The sequence below is a fragment of the Typopeltis vanoorti genome, chromosome 10 (assembly GCF_054136105.1).
Source record: "Typopeltis vanoorti isolate ZY-2024b chromosome 10, IOZ_Tvanoo_1.0, whole genome shotgun sequence".
Classification (NCBI taxonomy): Eukaryota; Metazoa; Arthropoda; class Arachnida; order Uropygi; family Thelyphonidae; genus Typopeltis; species Typopeltis vanoorti.
In genome coordinates this window covers 103,181,878-103,208,424 of record NC_143558.1, presented here as the reverse complement: position 1 = coordinate 103,208,424, position 26,547 = coordinate 103,181,878, and the positions used below count along the sequence as shown (strand labels likewise).

The 26,547-nt window shown below is 35.4% G+C and overlaps 1 protein-coding gene across 2 annotated transcripts in view; it reads left to right on the top strand.

Moving 5' to 3' along the window:
• FBXO11 (F-box protein 11) overlaps positions 1-26,547 on the top strand; it is a 412,771-nt gene that overhangs the window by 368,652 nt on the left and 17,572 nt on the right. For both annotated transcript variants that reach the window (XM_090399679.1, XM_090399680.1), the window contains exons 18-19: positions 8,395-8,503; positions 22,924-23,022. In XM_090399679.1, coding sequence (XP_090255805.1) covers positions 8,395-8,503; positions 22,924-23,022 — 208 coding nt within the window. The remainder of the gene's footprint in view (positions 1-8,394; positions 8,504-22,923; positions 23,023-26,547) is intronic.

Sequence of the window (26,547 nt, the reverse complement as noted above, 5' to 3'; positions counted from 1 at the left end):
CCTGCATGCAAATATTATGTATGTAATAAAAAAAATATCAGAAAGGAAACAAAATTCTGGTGCCCTGAGTGTAAAACTGCTTTGTGTGTTTAGCCTTGCTTCAAGGTGTTCCACGCTGTTCAAGAATTTTAAATTCTGAACAGTATGAAATAAAAAATGTTTGTTTTCAAGACCATCAAAACAGTCCTTTTCAGGACTACAAATATTGATAGAGGGATACCTGAATGCACTGTTTCTTTATCATCCTGAAGGCTAATTTTTAAGTTCTTTTTATGACACAGAGAAACTGGAAAGAGTATTCCAGGTAAAGTAATTCATCAAAACAATAAAAAATAATGAAATAAAATCTACCCTATATATATATATATATATATATAAAATGATAAGCCTTTTTATGTCATGTTTATCGAAACGTTTTGAAACTCAGGGGGGCTACCCTGAGTGTCGAGTCATCATAATTCAGGGGTGGAACTCCCTTTCGAGTTATCACAATTGAAGGAGAACTGGCCTACCATACCGGAACACGGGGAGAGTTGGGCATAGCCCCCCCTAGTTAATAAATGAAATATATAAATAATAACGGGAAGATTTTCACCTTGCCAACACTCAACATTGATGTGATATGGGTTTCAAATTTCTTGTTTCGGAGATATATATATATATATATATTACAAAGTTTTGTAATAAAAATTTCTGCTACAATGAAGTTTGGCTATTATTACTACCTTATTTCTGTTTCTCGTGTGGGAGAAAAATGGTAAAATATCACTCTTATAATTATATGAGATGTTATAATGGCAAAAATAGTAAGAAAAAGTCATTTGCACTTTCTCTTCAAAACACAAAGAAAGAACATTGTAAATTCAGCCAGTGGAAAAGAAAATACTACATATTTTTCTCCTGTTATCTGATTTTTTTTCTTGTAGTACAAAGAAGAAATCACTGCATATAACATGAAGTCTGCAAGAGGGAAAAAAATCTGGAAATTGGTTACATTATAATGAATAGAGAAATCATGTCAGAAAAAATTTCACGTAAGATTCTAATCTCAGCAGACAACATTTTCTTCTAGATTACATATCTAAAGTAACCGAACCTTTGCTACTATTTTACACTAAAATGAATGGGTATGTTCCCCAAATGATTGACGTTTGTAACAGCTGTCTTGCGAACGATTTATGAAATAAATTATCTGAAATATCCGCAGATTGATTAGGTCTATACCCCCCCCCCCCCAAAAAAAAGAAGATTATGAAACGCATATGCACCTTTTCTTTGAAAATAATTCAAATCCTCTTTTTCAAGATAATTGTATGATTTAATTTCTAATTTTTGATAATATAAGTGAAACTGATCATTATAAATTAAGCAATTATTTTGACATAAATAATGTATAAGCATGTAAACAAAATATCAGTATTTCTGTTAGGATGTAGGTAATCAACAATCGAAAAGGAAACAAGAACATTCTTGACATATTCTGCACTACAGCCTGAGGCACTTTAGTGTTCTCCCCTTTCTTCTCAATAGCACTGAGAGTAATAAGCCTTCAACTTTTCCTCCAGCTAAGAGGATATTACCAAGTATTTACAAGACGTAGATTATTTCAGAAATAGCTTCCAGCAGCAGAAGAAGTAATATTTAGATTTTTTGAAAGAAAAACAAACACAAATAATACTACTGAACTTTCTTTTGTGTGGTATGCATATAAACAATTTTGCATGGTGAAAATATACCATATTATTTCTAAAAGTTCACATAATTTCAGCGGACAGTAGAACAGCTGGTTTTAGATTGCAAATAAATAGAACAGATTTAGAAGCTTCACGATACAATCTGATTGCCGTATATCTATTGTCAAAATGGTAAAATGAAGTAATTGATTTTGAATGCTGTCTAGAAAAGCTTTCAAACCTGTATAGAAATTTAGAGTAGTTATGCAATTGAGTTCCAGGAGAGAATAAGGAGGGGGGGGAGCATTAGAAAATCTTCAAAATGAGTAAAAATGTTGAATCATTCCGTATATATTTCTCACATTATATTTTCAACTTATCTACGAGATTATGCACTAGATATTATCGTAATATGCATAATACAAATAAATAAATAAATGACGAAGGCGAAGAATCACTGCTAAAATATCATTGGATATAAATTTTTGATACCAAAAAGACACGATCGGAAACCGAGTAATGCAATTTAGCATTTTAACATTTTTTTTTTTATTTTGTCTTTATGAATAACAAAAAATCGTATCTAAATCTGAAATGTGATGATCCATATAATGCTCTTTGGCTAGAAATGAAAGAAAAAGGACATATTTATTTCAATAAATATTATTTAAAAATATAAATATTTGACATAATATTTTCAAAGCAAACATTTGAAAATTCTAAAATTCGAAAAAAAATTATTCAATTATTATAAGTAAAGTGAAAGAACAATCAGTGCAACTCTTCTGGTGCACTGATTTGTAGAATAAAATACACCAAATTTACTATCACTAAATAGATTCATTGCAAAAGCTGATCAGTGGTCATTTCAGGATTGATTTTTTTCGCATATGTGAAATTCGTTTCAATTTTTGGGAAGAGATACAATAAATCATTTTAGAGGCAAGATAGGTCAAATAACTTAGGACAGTAAATGAAATTCTAAGCAACACAATAGATGTAAAGACAGGGGGAGGGGACACAAAGGTCACTCAGCAACAGTTAATCCACTAATGGCTATGGAATAGCCGTAACGAGATTAACGGCGGAGGAAGGTAATGGCATGATAAAAGGTAGAATGCCGACAAAGTTTTGATCCATGAAAAAAGCTAGGGAGTGTTAAATATTTCATCCACACTGGCCGGTTGGGAGGTTAAAATAGGCCGCAAGTTCATGTTTCCCTTGCACTTCCAGGAATAACTTGATTTCTTCTTTCAACTCAAAAAAACGATTGACCACATTTCCTTTTGATAACCATCGTACAGCAGTATACAAAAAAAGAACCTTATGATCAGCAATCATTCCTTTACACAGCTGTTTAAACAGATGGCTGTTAAGAGCTCCAGATTTGATGTAATTTACAATTTTGATCACCGAATCAAGTGCTTCTTGCAGGGGAGCTGGAAGAGTCTTACAAGGCAAGAGCATATCGATGAATCATGCAGTGGATCCCCTTTTCTTGGGGAGCAAGTTCTTTTACTCTTTTCTGAAAACCAGACTTAGACCCTAGCATAGCTGGTGCACCATCTGTACAAACCCCACAGACGTTTTTCTATTCTAGTCCTCCAGTCACAAAAAAGTTATTTATCTTCTCCTTTTGTAATAGTTTCAAGTGCACTACAAAATAGTAACTCTTCTTTGATGCCTTCTGAATGAATATATTTCACGAAGACAAGCAACTGAGAACATGAGCTTACATCCATTGACTCATCTACTTGAAAAGAAAACAATAGTGAAACTTTGATTTCATTCAAAATCTGCTCTTTGATGTCCATGGACATGTCTGCTATATGCCTTTGAATAGTATTATTATTAGAGAGAGAGAGATTCGTTGCATCTTTACTTTGCTAGAATCCCCAAGAATTAACTTTACCATCTTCAACATGCAGGGTTTTATGAGCGTTTCTCCAATTGTGTGAGGTTTTTTTTGCTTGGCAATTTCCAATGCTACTTCATATGATGCTTGCAGTAATGTTGTCCATTCTTGATGTAAGATTCCTGTTTGATCAAGTCTCTCACATCTGCAACTTTCATACCAACAAATAAACTAAATCCTTTTTAGAATGTTCAAAATGCTTTGTCTGTAAGTGACGTAAGAGATTTGACGGTTTCATAGACTCAGCACTGAGAACAACTTTGCACAAAATGCATTGTGGCTTCACTATTCCATTGTTAGTCAAGTAAGTAAAGCCATATTTCAAAAAATCTTCTGAATATTTATGTTTTCTTCCCATGGGGAGGGATTTCCAAAAATATATATTTGAAACAATTTAAATAATATAATACAAATGTGTATAAATAATGTAACAATACAGTTCAAATAATTATTAAAAGTAAAGGTAAAGAAAAACATTTATTTGAACTTTCACACTTAAGATCCCAATTAATTAGCAAAAAAACTGGCTAAAAAAAACATTTATTTTATTGAATTTATAAGAAATACTATTGAAAACAATAAAGTTACGTGAAACATTTATTTCAAAAAAATATTTTCAAACGTACACTGTAAATCAAACACTGTTGAATCCACATCCATAATATTACGGGCAGTTATTTTAGTTACAAAACAACTATATGAAATCACAATTCTTAATTCAAATGTCTGCTTTTGTGTGATAAATACGAAAATTACGTACCTGGACATTAAGTGGTTTTAATTCATAAAAAAAATTAAAAAATAATTTTGCGTACCTTTCTAAATAGTGTTATCGGGTCGCTGGACGCTAACGAGTGAAAAGCCCGATCTGCAGATTATATTTTGATTGAGTTTAACTACATAGTCTGGAACTGTTGGCGATGCTACAGTGACGCCTATGGTGTCTGGACTTTACAGCACTGCCCGGCTCGTGGTTGTTTGCTTTTGGCTGGGTGCTCGGCTGGCCAAAGAAGGGAAATAATGTGACGTGCTGGGCGTCAGATTCCTGGAAGTGGGATCATTCGATTCGTGTCGGATTTATTATATTTCTCAGAATTCGCTGGTTTCGAAGAAAAACCGTTGCCGCCTGCAAGAAACAAGGCTAGGCACTCAGTGTGCATGTATCATAAGAATCGACCAATCACAAGCCGAGCCCGCATTCCGTAGAGCCAATCACAGAACTGCGCATGAACCTGGACCTCACAACAAACTAACCTGACAAACGAAAGATCGTCACACATTTATGCAAACAAATCTCTGTGCAGGATGTGACGATGTGATTTTTTGTTTTCTGTTTTTAAAATTTTCATAGCTCACCACTGCCTGGCGACCCCACAGAAAACCCTTCATGACCCATGGGTTGGGAACCACTGGGCTAGACCAATGAAATGGCATTATGTCCCAAATAAATAAAGCAAATTCTTGTTATATTCTCATTCTGTTTTTGTTCTTCCAGACCTGTCCCGATAAAATAGCTGTCCTGATTAACTGGAATCTACTATGTATGTGTAGTATTATTTAATAAATGATAATATGAAATAACCAGGAACTGAATTTAGTTATTTAGAATGATGTAACTGACATAAACACTAACCACTGTTTACTCCACAGCAGAAAAATCTTGAAACTGCAAGTTATTTCGTTATTGCTTGGAAGATTTTAGATAAAACTTAAGAAAATATTGAATGAAAGTTCAAAATTATGTTATTAGGAATTATTGACTTGTAGCAGAAACACTTGTTGACTACAGTAAGTAACCTGATGTGGCTGTCACATTTGTATGACATCACACAGTGTACATTGAATGGCAGTGTAAATGTTAGCTAATGACAGGGTGGTAAATGAATAGAAAGAGTGAGAGAATTAGAAAAGGGTAGAAATTTTAAACATTATGGATTGAGACTGTCCATAAAATAAAATGGAATATTTATTAAAAAGTTTATAGACATACAGTCTAATAAAAGCAATTGAAATGCTGCTATTTTCAACATACTTCTCGTGAGAATGTTTTTTTTGTCTAAGTTAAATATAGTAACTATTGATATTTCCTGTCTTTAGCAATTGAATATTTCAATTTCTGTTTTGTGCAGTCCTATCAGTTGCACATTATTATGCTTTCCTGCTAACTCTGCCACTATATGTTAAACATAATTCATCTGTATATTCTTTTTTAAAATTATTAGTGGTTTATTTCTTAATTTAAAATAAAAGAGCATTATCTGAAACTAAAACTAAAAATCACTTGCTCACAGATCCCAGGATATCATATATATATATGTGTGTGTCTGTGTCTTCCTTTTTACGTATTAGGCCTAGTGGTGCTACGGAGCTGTTCTTAGCCCTTCCAAACCGTATCCGTCCCAAGGATAAGGTGGTTAGCTCTATGCCTCCCAGTGTCTGTAAATGTGTGTTCACGTGGCTGGTTTGCCTGTTCAGGTGGACGAAAAACCCGAGTTTCCAGATGAAAAAAAAACCCTACCTCCGTATGAGACCAGATAAAGTTCCTCACGTCACTCACAAGAATCGAACCAGGTCTTTCCGACCAAAGGGCTTCATCTGTACCGACTGAGTTACGGAGGCTCTGTGTGTATATATACACAGACACATGCACACATTTATATATTTATAACCAAACAAATATGATTAATTTATGAAAACATATAAAGAAATACAACATAAAATCATTAGAACATAACCAAACAAATGCTAATATATATTTCTAGGACTTGAAAAATGCACTCATCTGTTTGTCTGTGACGTGAGAATTTTTAGTTGACAAGTTAAAAAAAAAAAAAAATCAGTAGAGGAGTTTTAGTTTAATCGTCAGTTTTATTTATGTAATACCAATTCTTTTTTTTTCTTTTTCTTTTTTTTTTAATATGTTATTGCGCTGATTGGTGAATGTGGGCCATTAAATACCTGTTTTGTTAATATCGCTGATTTCTTTTTTTTTTTTCCTTAATGGAATAAGACCGATTAGAGCAGTGTTTCCCAAACTGTGGACAGTGGCTCCCTTGGGGGCCATAGGTTTTGTTGAGGGGAGGGCGTGAAATAATGAAAACAAATTTAAAATTTTTTTTCATTATTTTATTTTTAAGACTAAGTAGATTTTTTTTTATCTTAAAAGAAACGTATTTAATTTTTATTTATTATTTCTTTTTTGTTATTTTTTATATTTTAATGGAAAAAAATCACACATTGGTGGGTTCACAAATTTTGCTTCTTGCGTATTTCGGCACTTAATGAGTATTAGTAAATATATGCTTAATAACTAATATTTAAGGAATTGACAGCATATACTGGAAATATAGATTAAATAAACTTTAATATACACTTTCCGATATTTCGGCGAACGTTACGTTGCCATCTTCTTGGGAACTTACTAAAAAGACACGTGCACACAAGTACTAATACAACAAATGAGACTGAGGCTAGGACGCTAGCGTTTTCCTAAAGTCCTGATGGTGCGCCCTGGTGGGCTATATTGGTAGTTCTTGGCCTTTGGGCTGAAGTTCTTTTGATAAAAGTTTCCCAAATTTGGGGCAGTTTCATGCATCCAAATTTGTTGAGGTTTGGCATACCTCAACATGCCAAACCTCAACAAATTTGGATGCATGAAACTGCCCCAAATTTGGGAAACTTTTATCAAAAGAACTTCAGCCCAAAGGCCAAGAACTACCAATATAGCCCACCAGGGCGCACCATCAGGACTTTAGGAAAACGCTAGCGTCCTAGCCTCAGTCTCATTTGTTGTATTAGTACTTGTGTGCACGTGTCTTTTTAGTAAGTTCCCAAGAAGATGGCAACGTAACGTTCGCCGAAATATCGGAAAGTGTATATTAAAGTTTATTTAATCTATATTTCCAGTATACGCTGTCAATTCCTTAAATATTAGTTATTATGTCTAACCAGCGTATAAGCCTCTCAACAAGAAAAATATATGCTTATTCATATAAGTTTCATTTCAAAGCAGAAATCTAAGAATTGCAGCTTCAAATATTTCACCTGATATTGACTTTTTGTGTAGCAGTATTGAAACACATCCATCACATTAAATTGTTATTAAACTTCTTACTAATTATTTTACATTTCATGTGCTTGTACTGCAAATGTACAATAACTATATCTATCTATATAAAAATATGAGATAATGTGCATGGAAGATGCTAAAAATGTAATATTTGCATTTGATTTTTGCAATATTCGCTGTGTATGTTTTGTATTGAATATAAATGCAATAAATGTTATAATAATATATGTGTATATTACGTTTTTTTTTTTCGAGGGGGCCATGAAATATTTTAATTTTTCTAAAGGGGGCCCTGGCATCCTGAAGTTTGGGGAGCGCTGGATTAGAGAATAGGATATTCTCTATCTTTTTTTATTCTCTCTTTTCATCATTTTATTTTTAGAGAGTATACTTCAAGGTAATCATTTCGTTGCAGCACACCAACCTAAAACAGATATGGAGTAGATAGTTGTAATTAGGTGATTTCTTACCTAGTGATGTAATATGCAGAATTTTTTACTAGTTTAGTGCATATAAACTTGGAAAGTTGAAATATATCACTTGTGACCTAAATGTTTTTCATTTGCTTTCTAAGTAGTCTTAGAAATAATGAGCTATCTTTTTGTAAAATTTCAGCTTCTTAATTTCACAGAAAGTGCATAAACATTTTAATCTGTCAGTCCCTTAGTAGCATCATATATATAATGTGTAATATATTCTTGCAAATAGATATTTTATTAACATCTCTCCTCCTACAGGGAACAAGATATTTGATAATCATAATGCTGTTGAAAAGGCAGTTAACAGTGGACAATGTTTGTACAAAATATCTAGCTACACAAGTTTTCCAATGCATGACTTTTACAGGTATGTAATTTGTGCCTTAATTTTCAGGTGTAATAATGTTTTTCATCTATGTAAAATGAACGTGTGCTGTTAACTGTTCTTTGTCTAGTAGCAAAGATCTAAGATAATTTAAATATTTTAGTACTTTTTATTAAAACTGAGTTAAAAAGTTTTAAAGAGTAATTGAAGGGACCCATTTATTGCAAAGAGACTTTTATATAACTCTGATAGGTGAAGATATCATGATTTTAGTTCTCAACTGCTAGATCTCAACTTTAATCCATTAGGATTAGAATTAAGACATTTTAAGATCAGGTATATAAATTCAAGCATATATTGCACACGAATTAAAAATTTTTAATCTTTTAATAACCATTTGATGCCATGATTATTATATAGGCATCTCCTATATAATAATAATGAAGGCTCAGCTCATCGTTGCAGGCCCACGCTGATCATTATTCACTCAATACATCTATCATGCTTCTGGTTAAATTTATTCATATACAAAGCGCTCGTTCACCAGCCTCTAAGAGTATAAGAGTCTGCTAAACCAGACTCTTATACTCTTTTTTCAGGAATAATCCCCTTTTTTTTTTCTCCCTTAGTGTTATATAATGAAAAATTTCTTTTCCACCTGTCGACAAATTTTTGTAACCCACAAATCTTTTATCACTTCTCATGAGGAACATTCCTTAGACCTGCTGCCATCTTGGCACTCATTTCTATTCTAGAGTCTATCCACTATCCTTATCAATGAGAAACTGAAATGACCAAATCTTTGCAATCTACGTGTTGTTATGACCTGACTGGGTAATAAACTCAGTGTGCCAAGTGCCATACAACAGATTCATCTTCTGATTATAGGATAAAAGGATATCTTTTAATTAAGCAATTGATATTAAAGTGTGACCATTTAAGTTTTCACGAATAACATTGGCTAACTGTCTGATACACACACATAGCATAACAAAGACCTGCTGTTCTGCTGTACATACAGTTCACGTAATGAAAGTTTGCCGTCGTCTATCGATCTAATCAGCATGACCACACTATTACTTAACATTGAATATATGCCATAGCAGTTAACTTTAGTTTTTTTTCACATAGCTTAGAATATTAATTTTAGATGATTTAAGATGCTTACCTTAATAGCAGCTTTCGATTCCTACTTGACATATAATTTATAACATAACACATCACTTTCCTTGAGTACTAACACTTAAGAGTTCTCAACAAACTACAGTTCAAGGGGACGAGGAATAATTCTTAGAGGACACATTGCTACACTTACATGGACAGTTAGCCTTTAGAATGCAGTATTAGGCAATACAAACATCAGTTTTGAAAACACGAGTCAAGGTTATTCTCAACAGGAAATTTATAGGCATATGACAAGGTGCCAAGAGGAAAGCTGTTCGAAATGTTTCAATTATATGGTGTTAATTGGACACTATATCATGCAATACTTAGTCTCTATTTTGGTTGTAAATCAGCAGATAGAATTGAAGGACACACAGGAAGATGGTTTGATGTTAAATCAGGTGTTAGACAAGGATGTACATTATTCCACTATTATTCATCATCTATGAGGGTGGTCTGAAAAGTTCTCGGCCTTGACCATAGATGGCAGCACTATCTACAAGACTTTTTTTTTTTTTTTTTTTTCTAATTTAGTACATCTGTCATAAGCAAATTGCAAGTCATTCTGTCAAGTAGTTTGTTTTATACAGCTGTCTGAAGCAAAAGTGTTGTCTGTATCTCTTGAAATATTATTTATGATAAAATTGAGTATCGTGCGGTTATAAAATTCTTTGTAAAAGAAGGTTTAACACCAAAAGAAATTCATTCTAAGTTCATAAAAGTTTATGGACACTCTTCTCCTTCATTTTTGACAATTAAGAAATAGACTGCCGAGTTTAAACGTGGCAGCCTTAAGATGATCCATGTGAAGGATGTCCAAAAAGTGTAAGTGTAACAACACCAGAAATCATTGATCAAGTGTGGTATTGAATGACCGGCGAGTCAAAGTGCGTTAAATTGTTGAGACTATAGGCATTTCAAAAGAACATGTAGGATATATTTCGCATGAAGAATTTTTCATTTTGCATGCAAATGAAAAAGCTTTGTGCAAGATGGGTACCACGCTTGCTCACAGCAAATCAAAAACGCACTCGCATGAAAATCTCTGAACAGTGCTTGGAGCATTTTAACAAGAATAAAACTGATTTTGTGCATCGATTTATTACTGTGGAAGAGACTTGGATGCACCATTACACACCAGAATCCAAACAGCAGTCAAAACAGTGGACAGAAGCTGGTTGTTCAGCACAGAAGACAAAGTCAGTTCCATCAGCAGGAAAGGTCATGGCATCGGTGTTTTGGGATGTTTATTAATTATCTTGAATAGGGTAAAACAATAACCGGGGAATATTATTCCGATCTTTTAACCAGACTAGATGAAAAATTTCGTGAGAAAAGATCTGGTTTGCAGAAGGAAAAAATCATCTTTCATCAGGACAATACACCTGGCCACAAAGGTGTTTTGGCAATGGAAAAATTAAGGGATCTGCACTATGAATTGTTGGAACATCCACCCTATTCCCCAGATTTGGCTCCCTGTGACTTCTATCTTTTCCCAAAACTAAAGCTCTTCCTCGTTGGTCAGCATTTTTCTTCAAATCAAAAGGTGATTGCAGCTCTAGAGGGGTATTTTGCAATCTTACTGAGAACTACTATAGGGACAGGATAATGGCACTGGAGTATCGCTGGAATAAGTGTATTAGTCTTAAGGGAGATTATGTTCAAAAATAAAAATAATTTTGAAATTATAAATCGTTTTTTCATTGTTAGGCCAAGAACTTTTCAGACCACCTTCATATGTGGATCACATTATGAATGAAAGTGGTATTAAAACTGATATCCAAATTGGAGATGTTAATCTCAGCTCTCTACGTTTTGCAGATGATGTTATACTTCTGAGTAAATCCAGTAGAAGTGTGCAGGATTCCCTGACTAAATTGAATAACTGCTATAATAAATTTGGTATGAAAATCGGCATCGAAAAGACAACGAAAATGGGCAGAAACATTTAAAATACCGACTACATCCTGAATGGAGAATCTGTACAAGTAAAACATTTCGGCTATTTAGACACAATTGTTTAGTGAAGATGACAAATTATATATTGCAAATAGACAGCAAAATGAGCAAAGCTGGTATGGTAGGAAGTCAACTGAATAAATTTATATGGAATAAGAGAGAAATTAGTTGCAACACTTAACAAGCTGTATACAAGACAGTGTTCAAACCAGTTTTAACTTATGAATTTGAGAGCTGGGTTAGAAATAAAACTCTCTTCATCAAAGACTGGAGGCCAGAAATATGAGAGTCCTGAGAAAGATTATGGGTCTGAACAGATGGCATCAGTGGCAGTATCATATTAAAAATGGTGATATTAGGAAAGAACTTGACATTGTTAGCATTCAGGAAAATTAGCAGATCCATTCTTGGGTAGTATGGCCACTTAAACCGAATCGGAGAGGAAAGGTTAGCAAAACAGGTGTTCTTTGCCAGGATGGGAAAAAATTCCCAGAGTAAGACCAAGATAAATTGATACAGTAAAAAAAGTGCCTTAGAAGACAAATATAAGATTATGATAATATTGGAATGTTGGAAGTTAGTATAATAACTAAAAGCATATAGGTGGATTGATACGGTACATAGTGCCTTAGAGGATAGAAATATAAGATCTGATAATGTTGGAGTCTTGACAAGTAACAGACTGATTTGGAGGAAAATTGTAGATAGGAAGTTAGTAAAGATGTAATTTTTTCATGTAGTACTGTCATATCCTGTACACCCCTTGAGGGTATACATGGCAGGAATTTGATGATGATGATGGAAGTTAGTAATGATGTAACTTTTTTCATGTAGTATTATCATAATATCCTGTACATCCCACTGAGGGTATATGGCAGGAATTTGATGATGATACCTTCTTATCCAAGATCAATAAAACTGCATATTCTTACTTTGGTGAGTGTATTGACTAGTTTTGACAACGAACTGTTTTCCACTTTAATACCATAAGAGAGTTGCAATACCTCTCAGGTTATCTGCAATGCCTGATTCTGATTTCTTACAGTTCTGTTCTTTCTCCCCCCCCTTTGATGAAGGGTGTCAACCAGAGCTCTAGGGTAAAAGTAGAGAGGGCAACCTCTTCAGGCAGAACTCCTTCATGACAGGAGTTATCTCCTTGCTTCTTGTTCTAGTTCTTTATTATAGTCTTTATTCACATATATCATATGACTTGGCTTTGCATTGAGCAGGAACCATTCACTCATATTCTGTGCTGCATTCTACCAGTATGAGATATGAATTGTCAACCTAGGACACATGATATGGTAACAGTTTGTAAGAGATCAGTCATGCAGAAAATTTTTACAATATGAGGTTGAAGTCTTACTCATATAATGTATCAAAGCTATATATAGAGGAATAATAGCCTTTAAACAATAAATTACACGATAACCATAGTAATTAACTTTAATGAAATGGGAGTACAGATATTTTATATTGAAAATAACAGTACATCATCAGTGTGTAGAAACGAGCAAATCAAAGGAATGGGAATACAAGGCACATACAGCAGTTGGTGGTTTACCAATTAAAAACTGTTACCGCATGCTAAAAATGAATATTAATTAATAATATTATTAAAAATATTATGTGCCCACTGTAGTAGTAAAGAGCATGATAATAAATCTTGCTCGGCAAAAAAAAAAAAAAAAAAATTAAATGTGTCAACATGTCAGGGAGATCATCCAGCCTACTCCTATGCGTGTCAGAGCTGGAAGGATGAAAAAGAAATACAAAAGGTAAAAACAGAGCAGAATATATCATATCAGTATGCAGAGAGGAAGCTACACACCACCACACCTGTCCTGAAATATACTTATGCTGAGAAGATGACAGTTAAGAAAATAGCAACAGCAACTCAAACCCATGTCTTTTCCACCATCTGATAATTTGACCATACCTAAACTTTATGATCATGAGTGCTTCTCTGTGGAGCACATCAGTTTGCATGACCTATGGTCTCACTCCTGAAGCAACACTAAAAATTATTCCATTCGATGAGAACTAACTTGTCAAGAAAATTATGGCAGGGATATCACTGAAAGATAAACCACCAACATCACCATAGAAAAAATGGATTCTTCTGTATCCAACAGAAGTAAACTAAATTCACCCAGTGATCCTGACACATGAGATGATGTGTTTAACATTTTTCCAGAAGAAGAGATGGACACTTGCAGTCCATACTTCCCTAAATCAGTGGATAAATATAAGCCTAAAAAAAAAAAAAAGAAAGACCTTCACCATCTCAAAAATCAGACAAATCTACAAATTCAAAACAATAGGAAAATTTTTACAGTGGAACCATTGTGGATTTTGCCAAAATATTGATGTCAAGGTTCAGCTGCAGAAACACAAACTCTTCTATTTCTGTATAGAGGAAACATATTTAAAACCCATCAAGAACCCCATATAGCTTTTCACTATTGTTCACATGGGCAGAACTGGGAATGGTCTTACTCATGGCTAGATCTCTATATTAATGGGCTATCATGCTCCTTTTAAGTTTGTCCAACTTAATACTGCTCTGGAAGAAGTAGCAGTTTGTCTTTCCGTGGGATTTATTGCAATATGATCCATTTATTTATCACCAGGTTAGGACTTAAATAAGATTGAACTTGATAATCTTATATTGCAACTGCCTCTGCTCATACTTCTCATGGGTGACTGTAATGGACACAAAACCATGTGAGGTAGTGCCAACATGAATGGACAAGGTTGTATCATTGAGTGAATGCTCAACAATCATAACCTCTCCCATCTTAATAATGGAGTCAGTATCTTCTTCCATATGACTGCTGCTCATATTTTGCAAGATCTTATATTTTACTTCCCCCCCCCCCACCATTGTTCAAATGTTATTTGCATTGTGTCCTTACAAGAACTATCTTCTCCTACACTGATACCCATATGGTAAATTGACTGAGCTGATTTTAATACTTTTCCCATCTTCAATATTTGATACTGAAATAGGCAGTTAGACCTCTATTAACGAAGCAGTAATGTATGTAACAGATATTGTCCAGGCCTCACCAGCTGCAACATCAGAAACATCATCTTGATTTCCATTCTATCCAAAGCCATGGAGAAACTCAGAGTGCTAGGCAGCAATAAGAAAGATTAAGACAGAGCATGGGATATATTTCATAGATACCTTACCACATCAAGTCTAATAACTTTTAAATGTGCTCAGGCTAAAGGATGTTTTGTGACACATCAGAGTCAAAAACAATCTTGGATCCAATGTACATCATTGATTAATCAAACAAGTTGTGCAAAAATTGTATGAGATAAAATCCAGAAAATGAAAGGTAGATAAAGAGCACACCAATTATATACCTTGGAACATAATGGATCTGTTGTTGCTTATCTGAAAACTATTACAGACACTTTAGTAGAAAATTTTTCTGGAATCTCAGCAGCAGCTTTATATCTTCCTGAATTTTAATATTGAAAGAGCAAAAAAAGAGAAGCAGTGGCAAAACGTTTCTACCAATGGGCTAGAGCCACACAATCAGCCATTCATTAAGTAGGAACTAAAAAGAGTTGCTCTCTCTCTCTCTCATGCCAGTGCATGAGATGACATCTATTATGATGTCATCTCATAATAGATGTCCTGATGACATCTATTATGAGATGATGATAACATCTTTCATCATCTTCTATGATCTCCATCTCTTAATCTATAACAAAATACTTACAATGGAAGAGTTTCCAGATTCTTGGCATAAGTCAGTTGTCACCAGCATCCCAGAACGAGGAAAGGATTCACCACAAGCAAAGAATTATTAACTGCTCTGACCGGCTGTCTTTGTAAAATATTGAAGCAAATTATTAATGCTATACTTCTCTGGTATTTAGAAAGCAGTGGTCTTCTCTCCAACAAGCAATGTGGCTTTCATAAATATCAATTAATGTTGGGCCATTTGCTCGGCTTAGAAACATGCATTAGAAATGCATTCCTGAAATAAAAACACCTGGTTTCAGTGTTCTTTAACATTAAAAAACTTGTGACACAGCCTGGAGATGTGACATATTAAGAGGCCTCTTTAATCTTATTCTCAGGGGACACCTTTCTATTTTAATTAAAAACTTTCTGTCTCAAGCCTTCCAATTCTAGGAGGAAGTATGTTATCTTGGCCATGTTATCAGGAAGAGGTTTGCTGTAGAAGTTAACTCCATCACTGACCAGCTTCCTCCCTCTGTGGGGAATGCTCTATGTTGATGACTTCTCAATTTACTGTCAATCTTGTAACATGCAGTTAATTGAAAGACCACTTCAACAAATAATTGATCATGTCTCTTCAAGGGCTCTGTGTAATGGGGCCACGTTTTCAGCAGAAAAAAGTGTCAGTCTTATCTTTAAGAGAAAGCTCACATTCCTTGCACATCCATCAACTTAGCATATAATGCAAGAGATCATTGAATCACCTTCACACTCTATCCTATACTGAATGGGGCATGCATCAATTTTCATTGCTTCATCTTTTTCATGCACTTGTATGTTCAAAGCCGGACTGCAAGGCAGAGTAGCTTGCAATGGTTGTGTCCTTCCCATCATCAGGAATATGGATAGTACTGGTGCTTTTTAACATCGTCTATTTAAAGTGCAAGACAAAACAAACAAATCTGCTCTGTCACTCAGGAACATTTGTCTCTTAACTATACCCTATAAATAAAGTCTTGTTCAGAGCATCCTACATGGACTAGTATCTTTTCTCTGCTTTGGGAGGCTCAATATTTCACACACACACACACACACACACACACACACACACACATCAGACTGGCATATATCCCACTGGTATGCATGTAAAAGAAATTATGCAAACTCTTAGTATGAATGTTGACAACACTACCTGTACTGAACATAACAGTATTCCTCCATGGCATATTTGCAGCCTCTCACTATGCCAACTAAGTCTCATACTCCATTATCCATCTACATGCAGTTATTTAATGCCATGGAGCAGAACAATAATTTCTTTCCCTTCTATATTGATGATTCAAGATCTGTACCTCTGTTGGTTGTGCTGCTGTATTTCATGACATTTTCATGTCCAATTATACAGCAGATCCATGTAATTCAGCATGCACTTGTGCATATAAAAGAAAACTGCAACCAAAATTTTATCATTTTTACAGATTCATTGAGTTCTTTACTATCTTGTCTACTGTGTACATATCCACATCAATTGCTTTGTCAGTTTGGCCAACTTTTGTACAATTGAAGGTCTTTAATTTTGATATTCAGCTGTGCTGGATTCTCAATCACATTGGAATTAAAGCAAATAAGACTGCAGATACAGCTGCTAGATCAGCTCATGCATTTTCTAGGTACTGTTTGTCAGTTCCATGTGCAGACTACAGACAGTTTATAAGATCAAAGCTAATAATTTGGTGTAGTCATCATGGCAGGAAGCACTGACAAACAAATTGCACAAGATTAAGCATTGACAATCAAGTCAACAGAGAAACAGAAGAGGAATTTGTTCTTGCTAAGCTCTACTTAGGTCACAGTCATCTTACACGAACTTGTTTACTGAGGGCTGGTGACCCACCTGTTTGCATGCGTGTGTGTGTGAACACTGCAACACACATTTTGCTATGTGTCACATTGGGGTGCAGTGTCAGCACTTCACTAGAGAAAGAAATTAATTTTTTACTACATGGTCTGAACCTTATAGGCTCAGGCTCTTTTAACTTTTTAACAAGAATTAATTATACAAACACATTTGATTTTGAACTTTATTTATATGTAGATACTGCTTTGCTTAACTTAATTATTTTTTTAATTTGCTTTTTCTGTATATAACATGTTATTTACTGTTTTATCTCTTTATTACTGTTTATTATTACCTTTAGTTTGATGCAGTATGACTTTTGCTATCTTTGCCCCCAAGCTAGAGCCTCATGCACCTGTGCATAAGTACAGCCCTGTCTTATCACTATCACTACTTCATATCCATCCCCACTTGTTGTGGTTTATGTAATAGAATTCCATACATTATCCTGTCCAACCTTTGATTTGCTTTATCCATCTCAATTGTCACTTTATTATAAAAAGTGAGTAAATTACTAAGGCAAGACCTACCCTTCACAGAGCTGGCTATCCTCCATATAACATATTCCTATCCATTCATTCCTGAATTTTTCCTTTGTCCAATCTCAATAACAACCCGTTAAATCACTATTTAATGTTAAACTATCAAATTCCATGTATGGCATTTTTTTGTTGCCAAACATCTTCATACCCTTCGCTTGTTGTTTGGAAAACCAGAACCTGACTTACACAGATCTCCCTCCAAATGGTCTGTCCTACGTAACAGATTTCACAGGAATAGAATATCTTTTAGACACCTGGTTTCTTCAAAAGTTGCAATGACAAATCTTAGGTAAATGTAAGATTGTGGGTGAAGGCAACTTTCAAGAGCCATAATTTTAAAACAACATAACTTTTGTTTTAGAATTATGGCTCTTCTGTTCTCAGGTAAGCCACTGAGATCTGTATGAGAGAACATAAGAAAACACAAGTGAAGGTATAGTGGTGTGGTAACAAATGGGAATGCCATATACATGGAATTTAATAGTTACATTTGCAGATTTAAATAAGCTTCAGAATTGATTGTATGGCCAATATGTAACAGAAATCAGGGTCTTAGTCTTGACCAATTATGCTTGTTTCTAATAAAACATTTGAACTTTACAGTTAGAATGTGATAGCTGATATGTTAATGACCTCACTAGTAATTCTGAAATGTGATAATGAATGCACAAAATCTATTGTATTTTTATTGTTAGATTCCTTTGTAAATATAATTTTTCTGCTATACAACATTGTTCAAGTACTTTTAGTTTATATATGGTATCTCTGTCTAGACTGGTGAGTTCATCAAGCAGTGAGTTTAGTTTTTTTCAATTGGCAGCTCATACCATTTTTAAGTAATCCTTTATTAATGTTTTACTTAGTACTTGCTAGCCTTCCTGCCAATGATGATGACCTGTAAATTTCAGGTCAAAATATTTGGCAATTAAAGTTTATTACTTTATGAACATCTGTTTACTGATACAATCTGGCATCAGATTGTTTCCACTGGCATCAGTGGAAAAAAGCATAGTAAAAAACAAGGATTTCAGCAAAGAGCTTGATATTGTTAGCATTCAGGAAGGGTTAGCAAAAGTGTTTTTTGACAGGATGGCAGGACCAAGACCTAGACGAAGACCAAGATTTAGGTGGATCGATATAGTAAGAAATAACGTATGTTAGAATTCCAAAATATAAGATCTAACAGTATTAGAGTCCTGAGAGATAACAGATTAATTTGAAGGAAAATTGTTGATAGCAAAATAGTAATGATGCGACTTTTTCATGTAGTATTATCATAATATCCTGTATTGCTCTTTAAGTACAGTAAGGAATTTAATGATGATGATTTTAATGAAGTTATTGAACATATAGAAACTTTTTTCCTACATGTTCAAGACAATTCTTCCTTGAATCCCAGGAGATCGTGAATGGCCATCATTCTCTCTGATTCCCTCTTTACTTAATTTTTTTAGTATATATACTAAAATGGAACTATTTAAAAACATTTTAAAAAACAAGAATTTTTGGTTCTGTAACAGCAGTGTCATCTGGATGAGAGAGAGAGAGAGAGAGGTGTGAGCATTTGTGTCCATTGACTTTACCAAGGGACCAGAATGGCATTGCTTCTATTTGGACAGGAGTCAAGTCTTCTGTTATAGGCTTTTATTAAGTCAAATTTAGATTTGCTGATGGCTGCATTACTGATGCAAACCATTTATTGTAAGCTGCGTTTTCCTTTTTTTTTTTTTTTTTTTTTTAATTTAACCTGCTTTGGTATACTTTCTGTTGAACAAGAGCTTGGAAAGTGGATGAGAACTTTGGGTATCATGTAGAATGAAGGAACCCAGTCATGCTTAGTAAAAACTTGACATGCCGGTCCCAAGCCCAGATAAATGGGGAGGGTTGAGTGCAGGGCTAGCAACCCAGTCTCAGAAAAAAATCTTTGCTATGCAAACTGAAACCTTCCAAAATATGACACCAGATGAAGAAAATAGAACACGAACTGCCACGAACACGAGGTACCTCTGGGGAAGCAGAGGTGCGGAAGAAAGTGACAGACACCTTACCAAAAGACAAGCTTAGACTGGGATGTTGGAATGTTAGAATCATGTTCGAAACTAGGAAAACATACCACGTCTCGAGAGTTCTAGAAAAATACAGACTATTAATAATGGGATTAAGTGAAAGGAGATGGATAGGAACTGGAAAAATCAAATTAAACTCTGGTCACTACTTAATCTACTCTGGGAACCAAAATACGAATGACCACACAAAGGGGTTTGCACTAATGATGACAAAGAAAGCTCATGGTGCACTAATAGAGTGGAACCCAATATCCGAAAGAATACTAAACACTAGATTTAAAGCCGGCAAGTAGAACATCACAATAACTGCTATATATGCACCAACAAATGATGCTATCCAGGAAGAAAAGGATAATTTTTATAACATGCTGCAGAGAAGTATAGACACAACAAATAAAAAAGATATGCATCTTATAATTGGAGACTTTAATGCTAAGCTTGGAATTGATAAAGAAACTGTTAAGCTATGATATGAGTCAAAGAGAAAATGATATAAGGGCTAGGGCGTACCCCTTAAGCGATGTGCAGCCACATCGCCCTACAGCTGCGAGAAGTGGATGAGGGATACCACATCAAGGGCGGGTGCGGTTAAAGAAGCGAGCCCAGCAGGTGAAGAGGATGTTGCAAGTGGGAACACTGAATGTTGGAAGCATGACTGGAAGGGGAAGAGAGATGGCAAACATGATGAGGAAGAGGAAGTTGGACATTTTATGTGTGCAGGAGACAAGGTTGGAAAGGCAAAGACACTGGGAGATGGATATAAATTGTTCTACTCTGGAGTGAATAACGAGAGAAGAAATGGTGTAGGAATTGTGGTGTGTGGCAGAATGAAGGGCGAAGTACTGGAAGTGGGTAGAAGGAAAGACAGGATCATGGGAATGAAATTGGGTCTTGGAAAAGAGCGGGTGGTCGTATTATGTGTATATGCCCCGCAAGTTGACTGTACAGCAGATGAGAAAGATGAGTTCTGGAACATGTTAGATGAAGAAATGAGGGAACTGGAAGAAAACAAGATGGTGATTGTCAGAGGAGACTTGAACGGACACATAGGGAGACAGAATAAAGACTGTGAAAGGGTGCATGGTGGCCATGGAGTGGGATTGATGAACCAGGAAGGAGATAGGGTTGTGGACTTTGCAGTAGCGTTTGATCTGGCAATTGTGAAATGGTTTTCTACAAGAGGGAAGAACATTTGTTAACATTTAGGAGTGGTAACAACAGTTCACAAATTGTAAATTAATTCCAACAGATCAAGTGGAAGGCAAAGCAGAAGTGGGATGAGTCAAGAGTGGAAGAGGACAGAGAGAGAAAGCAAGAAGCCAAGAGAGTTGTAGCACAGGCGAGGGCCATGGCATATCAAGATCTGTATGATCAATTAGAAACAAAGGAAGGACAGAGAAAAATTTACCAACTAGCGAAATGTAAAAATAAAGCTGCAAAGGACATCTTACATGTGAGGCAGATCAAAGACACTGAAGGAAGAGTATTATGGAGGGATGTGGACATAAGAAACAGATGGAGAGGGACTTTTGAATGACGAAAATGCAAGGACTCACAGAGAAGATGGGCAGCCTTCTGAAAGGATGGTGCAGAACATCAGTAGAGTGGAAGTGACTGAGGCCATGAAGAGGATGAGGAATGGAAAATCGGTGGGCCCCGACAGGATTCAAGTGGAGGCATGGAAGGCACTGGGGGAAGAGGGAATTGACCTGCTGTAGGACCTGTTCATGAAAGTTTGGCAACAGGAAAATATACCCAAGGAATGGAAGGAGGGAGAGTACTCGTGTCCCCATCTAACTCGTGTCCCCCCTTGTAACTGCTATCTATCCTACTTCAGACAAACTGGACGCTCAATAAAAAAGAGAATACATCAATCATATATTTATCACAGGAAATGCGATAAATCTGGATTGACTCAGCATAGAATACACACAGACAACAACATTCTTTGGTTTGAAACATGCCTACTACATCGCTGTTGACATGAATTTGAACATTTTTTTAAGGTCTTAAAAAAATAAGACCTTATGACTTCATAAAATACCATTCTTGGTTTTAACAGCAAGTTAAAAAAAAAAAAAAAAGTTAATGATGTGTTATTCTACCCAGATTTTTCCACATTTTTGATAATGATAGGCAGTCATTCCAATTCAAGTTTGGGCGGAAAAATCTGGGGAAAAAAACACATCATTAAGTTTTTTTTTGTTTGTTTGTTTTAACTTGCTGTTAAAACCAAGAATGGTATTTTATGAAGTCATAAGATCTCAAGAAACTAACAAGATGCTGGTATCTATTGGGTGATCTGTAGAGTATGACGTTATAAATTTTATATATAGATATATATTATTTATTTTTATGTTATTTTATTTTTTTCTTTAGTCATGATGAACCTTTTCCTCAGTTATAACATAACATTACTGGAAATATAACATCGTGTGGCTCTTTCTATTTCAAATAAATCCATTGTGTGCATTTTACCTCGTATCAACTGTGTTTTTGCCACTGAAGATGGTCTGTAAGTTTCATACTGAAATATGTGCCCTTATAATCAAATAAATATTATCTTTGCCTTGTGTTTTTGTGTAAATAATTCATATAACTATGGCACAAGTTTCTCTAAAAGAAAGCTCTCCTGTCTGCATTGGAGCTTACTAGACAGCTTGTTTGTGTGACCCTTACTTTGGTTGAACAGGAAGGTGAACATAGGAGAGCACTTCACTTTGAAGAGCAAGATTATTAGACATGTGAGTGTGGTGTTTCGAAGGATTCAAACCTGTGGCCTCTTGTTTGGAGAGTGGGTATATTAACCACCCAGCCATCTTATTTTTCTGTGCAACAAAATGATTTTGTTACATACATCACTTGAAAATTGTATGTTGTTTTACTGTAGATACCACCATAGAATCTATTCAGAGTTGGCATCTGTCAGTCTTCCATATTCTTTAAGAAAGAAATAGCAACTGTCATCATATCAACACCACATTCACCAGGCTTTCTTTCCCCTTCTTTCATCTCCTCTACCTTTTTTTAATTTGAACTACACTTACTTCATCTGTATGTATATCCTTTCACACCAAAGTTTATCACATTTAATATCAAATTTAAGAAATTTCTTTTGTCTTTAATAGATGTCGAACATGTAATACCACAGATAGAAATGCTATATGTGTCAACTGTATAAAAACATGCCATGCTGGCCATGATGTTGAGTTCATTAGGCATGACAGGTGAGAACATTTTTATATGCATATATTAACTGAGTAATAGCATTATAAAATGTTTATTTGCTATTATGATTTAATGAATTTGAAAAGTTTATAAAAACATTTTATTGAATTTTATTTTTTTACAGTTTATGTAACCAAAATAATTTTTGTACATATATCACATGAAAATTTCTGCATTACATTTGTTTAATCAAAGATGCCTGATATACAGAGTTTACATGGTGATTTAAATAGGCTGGAAGTGGGCAAATGTTAATGCTGTCAATTCGATGTTAGTAAATATAAAGTTATGCACTTTGACATGATGAGATATCCAACAGCATATTATATTGGTGGGATTATGCTTGGAGTAACTGACAAGTCTTGGAGTTTATGGTGGATAGAAAGTTGAAGTTAAAGGATCACATAGCAAAAATTACAAATATAACTCAGAGGATAATTGTGATGTTGAAATGAACATTGAAATGTAAGAAAATGGAAGTCATTTTATCTCTTTGCAAGGCCTTGATATAACCACACCTGGACTCTGTGCAGATTTAGTCTCCTGAGTTCCAAAGGGATAAAGAAGCTGTGGAAAGGCTGCAAAGAAGAATCACTAAGATGATATTGGGATTATGGATTGTATATTACAAAGATAGATTGAGGCTATGTGGATTGCAGACAGCAGAAAGAGAGGGATGATATGACAGAGGTGTGTAAACTTTTGAGAAGGAATTACAGGATATCGGTTGATAAAATTTTTCATTATTTGGAAAGTAAGGGAGAGTACATGGAGGCATCCATGGAAGTTCTTTGTGTGCAGGTAAGAAAGGGGTGGGAGTTAGATTTTCCTTGCACAGAACCACAAATAAGTGGAACAGTTTACCTGTTGGAGTAATGAATGCATCTAGTGTGATTGAGTTTAAGAGTTTGACAGCTATTACTTCCCTCGATGAGTAGTACATTACTCCCCAGAGGTCTAATAATAATAGTATTAAAGTTTTTTTGTTTGCTTGCTTGCTAGTGAAGATACTTCATGTGCAAACTTTGTTTACTTATGCTTGGGTATAAGATTAAAACAAGAATATAATTTCTTGTCTGTTATAATTTACTTAATTACAAGTAAATCTCTCTGATCCAGAATATGTGAATTATATGGGGATACACCTTTTTACTACTTGTGTATGGAAAATATATGACACATTGATTTAACCTCAGTATCTTCTTGGATATAGCTTCTACTGAGTGTTATAAAAGCTGAAACTAGTGTCTGTGTAGTGACCCTTCTCAAAATGTATAGCGAAGTGTGCCCGTCTTGGGACACCTATAACCCCCATCAGGTGTGTCCCCAGCTGGCAGATCTGGGAATGCTCGTCGTGGTTTACTATGAAGGATAGGAGGGAAATAAAATGCCTTCTGCAGACCCAACAGGATAGATAGCACTTTTCTCATAGGCCGGTCTGGGGGCCTTGAAGGTGACAGCCCCACCATCAGATGCAGGTGCTGAAGGCTAATACACCTTAAAACTTCACACATCAAAAGAAACAACAAAGAGATAGCTGAACTGCCTAAATAGTTAATGACAAAACAAGGGAAAAAAAAGGTACATGAGATACAGAAAATGGAACATTAAAAGTTGACATGGTAAAGAAAACAAATTAATAGATGAATTTTAAAAAATTAAAATTGGATCTCCTAGCAGTTACAGAAACAAAAAGAAAGACCAAGGTTGCAGAAATTGAAAGATGGATATATACTTTTCTATTCAGGGATAAACCCAAGAGAATGGGGAAAACAAGGGGTAGCATGTATAATTTCTAAATAACTTAGGGAATTGAAACAACGTAGATCCGAATATAAATTAAATTATATTTTAATAGATATTTCCGATATTTCGGCAATGTCACATTGCCATTTTCTAAAGGAACTTACAAAAAGGCAGGTGCACACAAGGCAATAACAATACAGTAACTGAGAATGAAGATTTGAAGCTATCATTCTCCTAGAAGTCCTGATGGTGCCCTCTGGAGGGCTAAGTAGGCGTTCTTGGCCGTTGGGCTGAAGGTCTGCTGATGTATGCCTCCCAAATTTGGGGCAGTCGCATACAACCAAATTTGTTGAGGTTTGGAGAGTTTCTTAGGGCAGAGGCTGATTCCATAAATAATCTTTCGAATTTATATTTGCTCCGGTGTATTATTGTTGCTTTCTTCCACCGTATTCTGTGGCGAGTATCCAGAGCATGGTCTGCAAGACCATAATGGCTATACTTGTAAAACCGGATGTAGTCCTTGTGTTCAGAAATTCTGATATTCGCTGTCCTGCCTGTTTGGCCAAAGTACGACAGTTTACAACTGCAAGGGACCTGGTATACACCAGGTAGGTCTAGGGGAAGTGGTTGGTCTTTGGTAGAGCGGATAAGGGATGCCAATTTTCTGTAAGGCCTGTAACAGGAGGTGAGGTCATGTTTTTTTAGAATTTTGGTAATTTTTTCTGAGGTGCCTCGGATGTAGGGAATGGTGATGGATTTAGAGTAATCTTTTTTGTGGAGGCGGGTTGTGGTTTGTAGGTTTTAATATTTTTTTTGGGGGGGGGGGTAGCCATCCCACCAACTCACAAATTAGAAAACTTCACAGGCTCCTTAAGAAAGTCACTTCTTGGCCTGTAGAAGTTACCAACAGATTAAAACCGTTTAACTCTATACCCCCCCCCCCCCCCCCGTATTTACGGACTCCCAAAAATACATAAAGAAAATGTGCCATTACGTCCCATAGTGGATGGCATTGATTCCCCCACATACAAATTAGCTAAACATTTGGCCAAAGAGCTCACACACTATACTGGCAACACACCATCACACATAAAAAACTCAGCCCACTTCAAAGCCAGCATAGAAAACCTTACACTCCAACATACTGACATAATGGTCAGCTTCGACGTCTCCTCCTTATTCACAAATGTCCCACTCAAGGAAACTTTAGAGCTAATCCAAGCTAAATTTTCCCCCGATATCTCAGCCCTATTTCAGTTCACAATGAACTCAGGCTATTTCGTTTGGCAGGGAAAATTCTACAAACAAATAGAGGGGACAGCCATGGGCTCACCACTCTCACCACCCTTGGCCAATTTCTTTATGGAGACCTTTGAGGAAAAAGCCTTAGCCTCTGCCCCACAAAAACCAACCATATGGCTTCGCTACGGTGATGATATGTTCGCTATTTGGCCACATGGCTCTGAAACACTCCTCTCCTTCCTTACACACTTAAACAACCAACACGCCAGAATCAAGTTCACCCTGGAAAAAGAGGAAAACAACTGCCTCCCTTTCCTAGACACACTAGTCACCTACCAGCCTGATGGAACTTTGGTTTTCTCAGTTTACAGAAAACCCACCCATACAGGCAGATACATCCACCAACTATCCCCCCCCCCCCTCACAACAATATGGAGTGGTAAAAACACTGTACAACAGGGCTAAACTACTTTCTCAGCCAATGGCTACCCCCCCCCCCCCAAAAAAAAAAAAAATCCAAAAAATATTAAAACCTA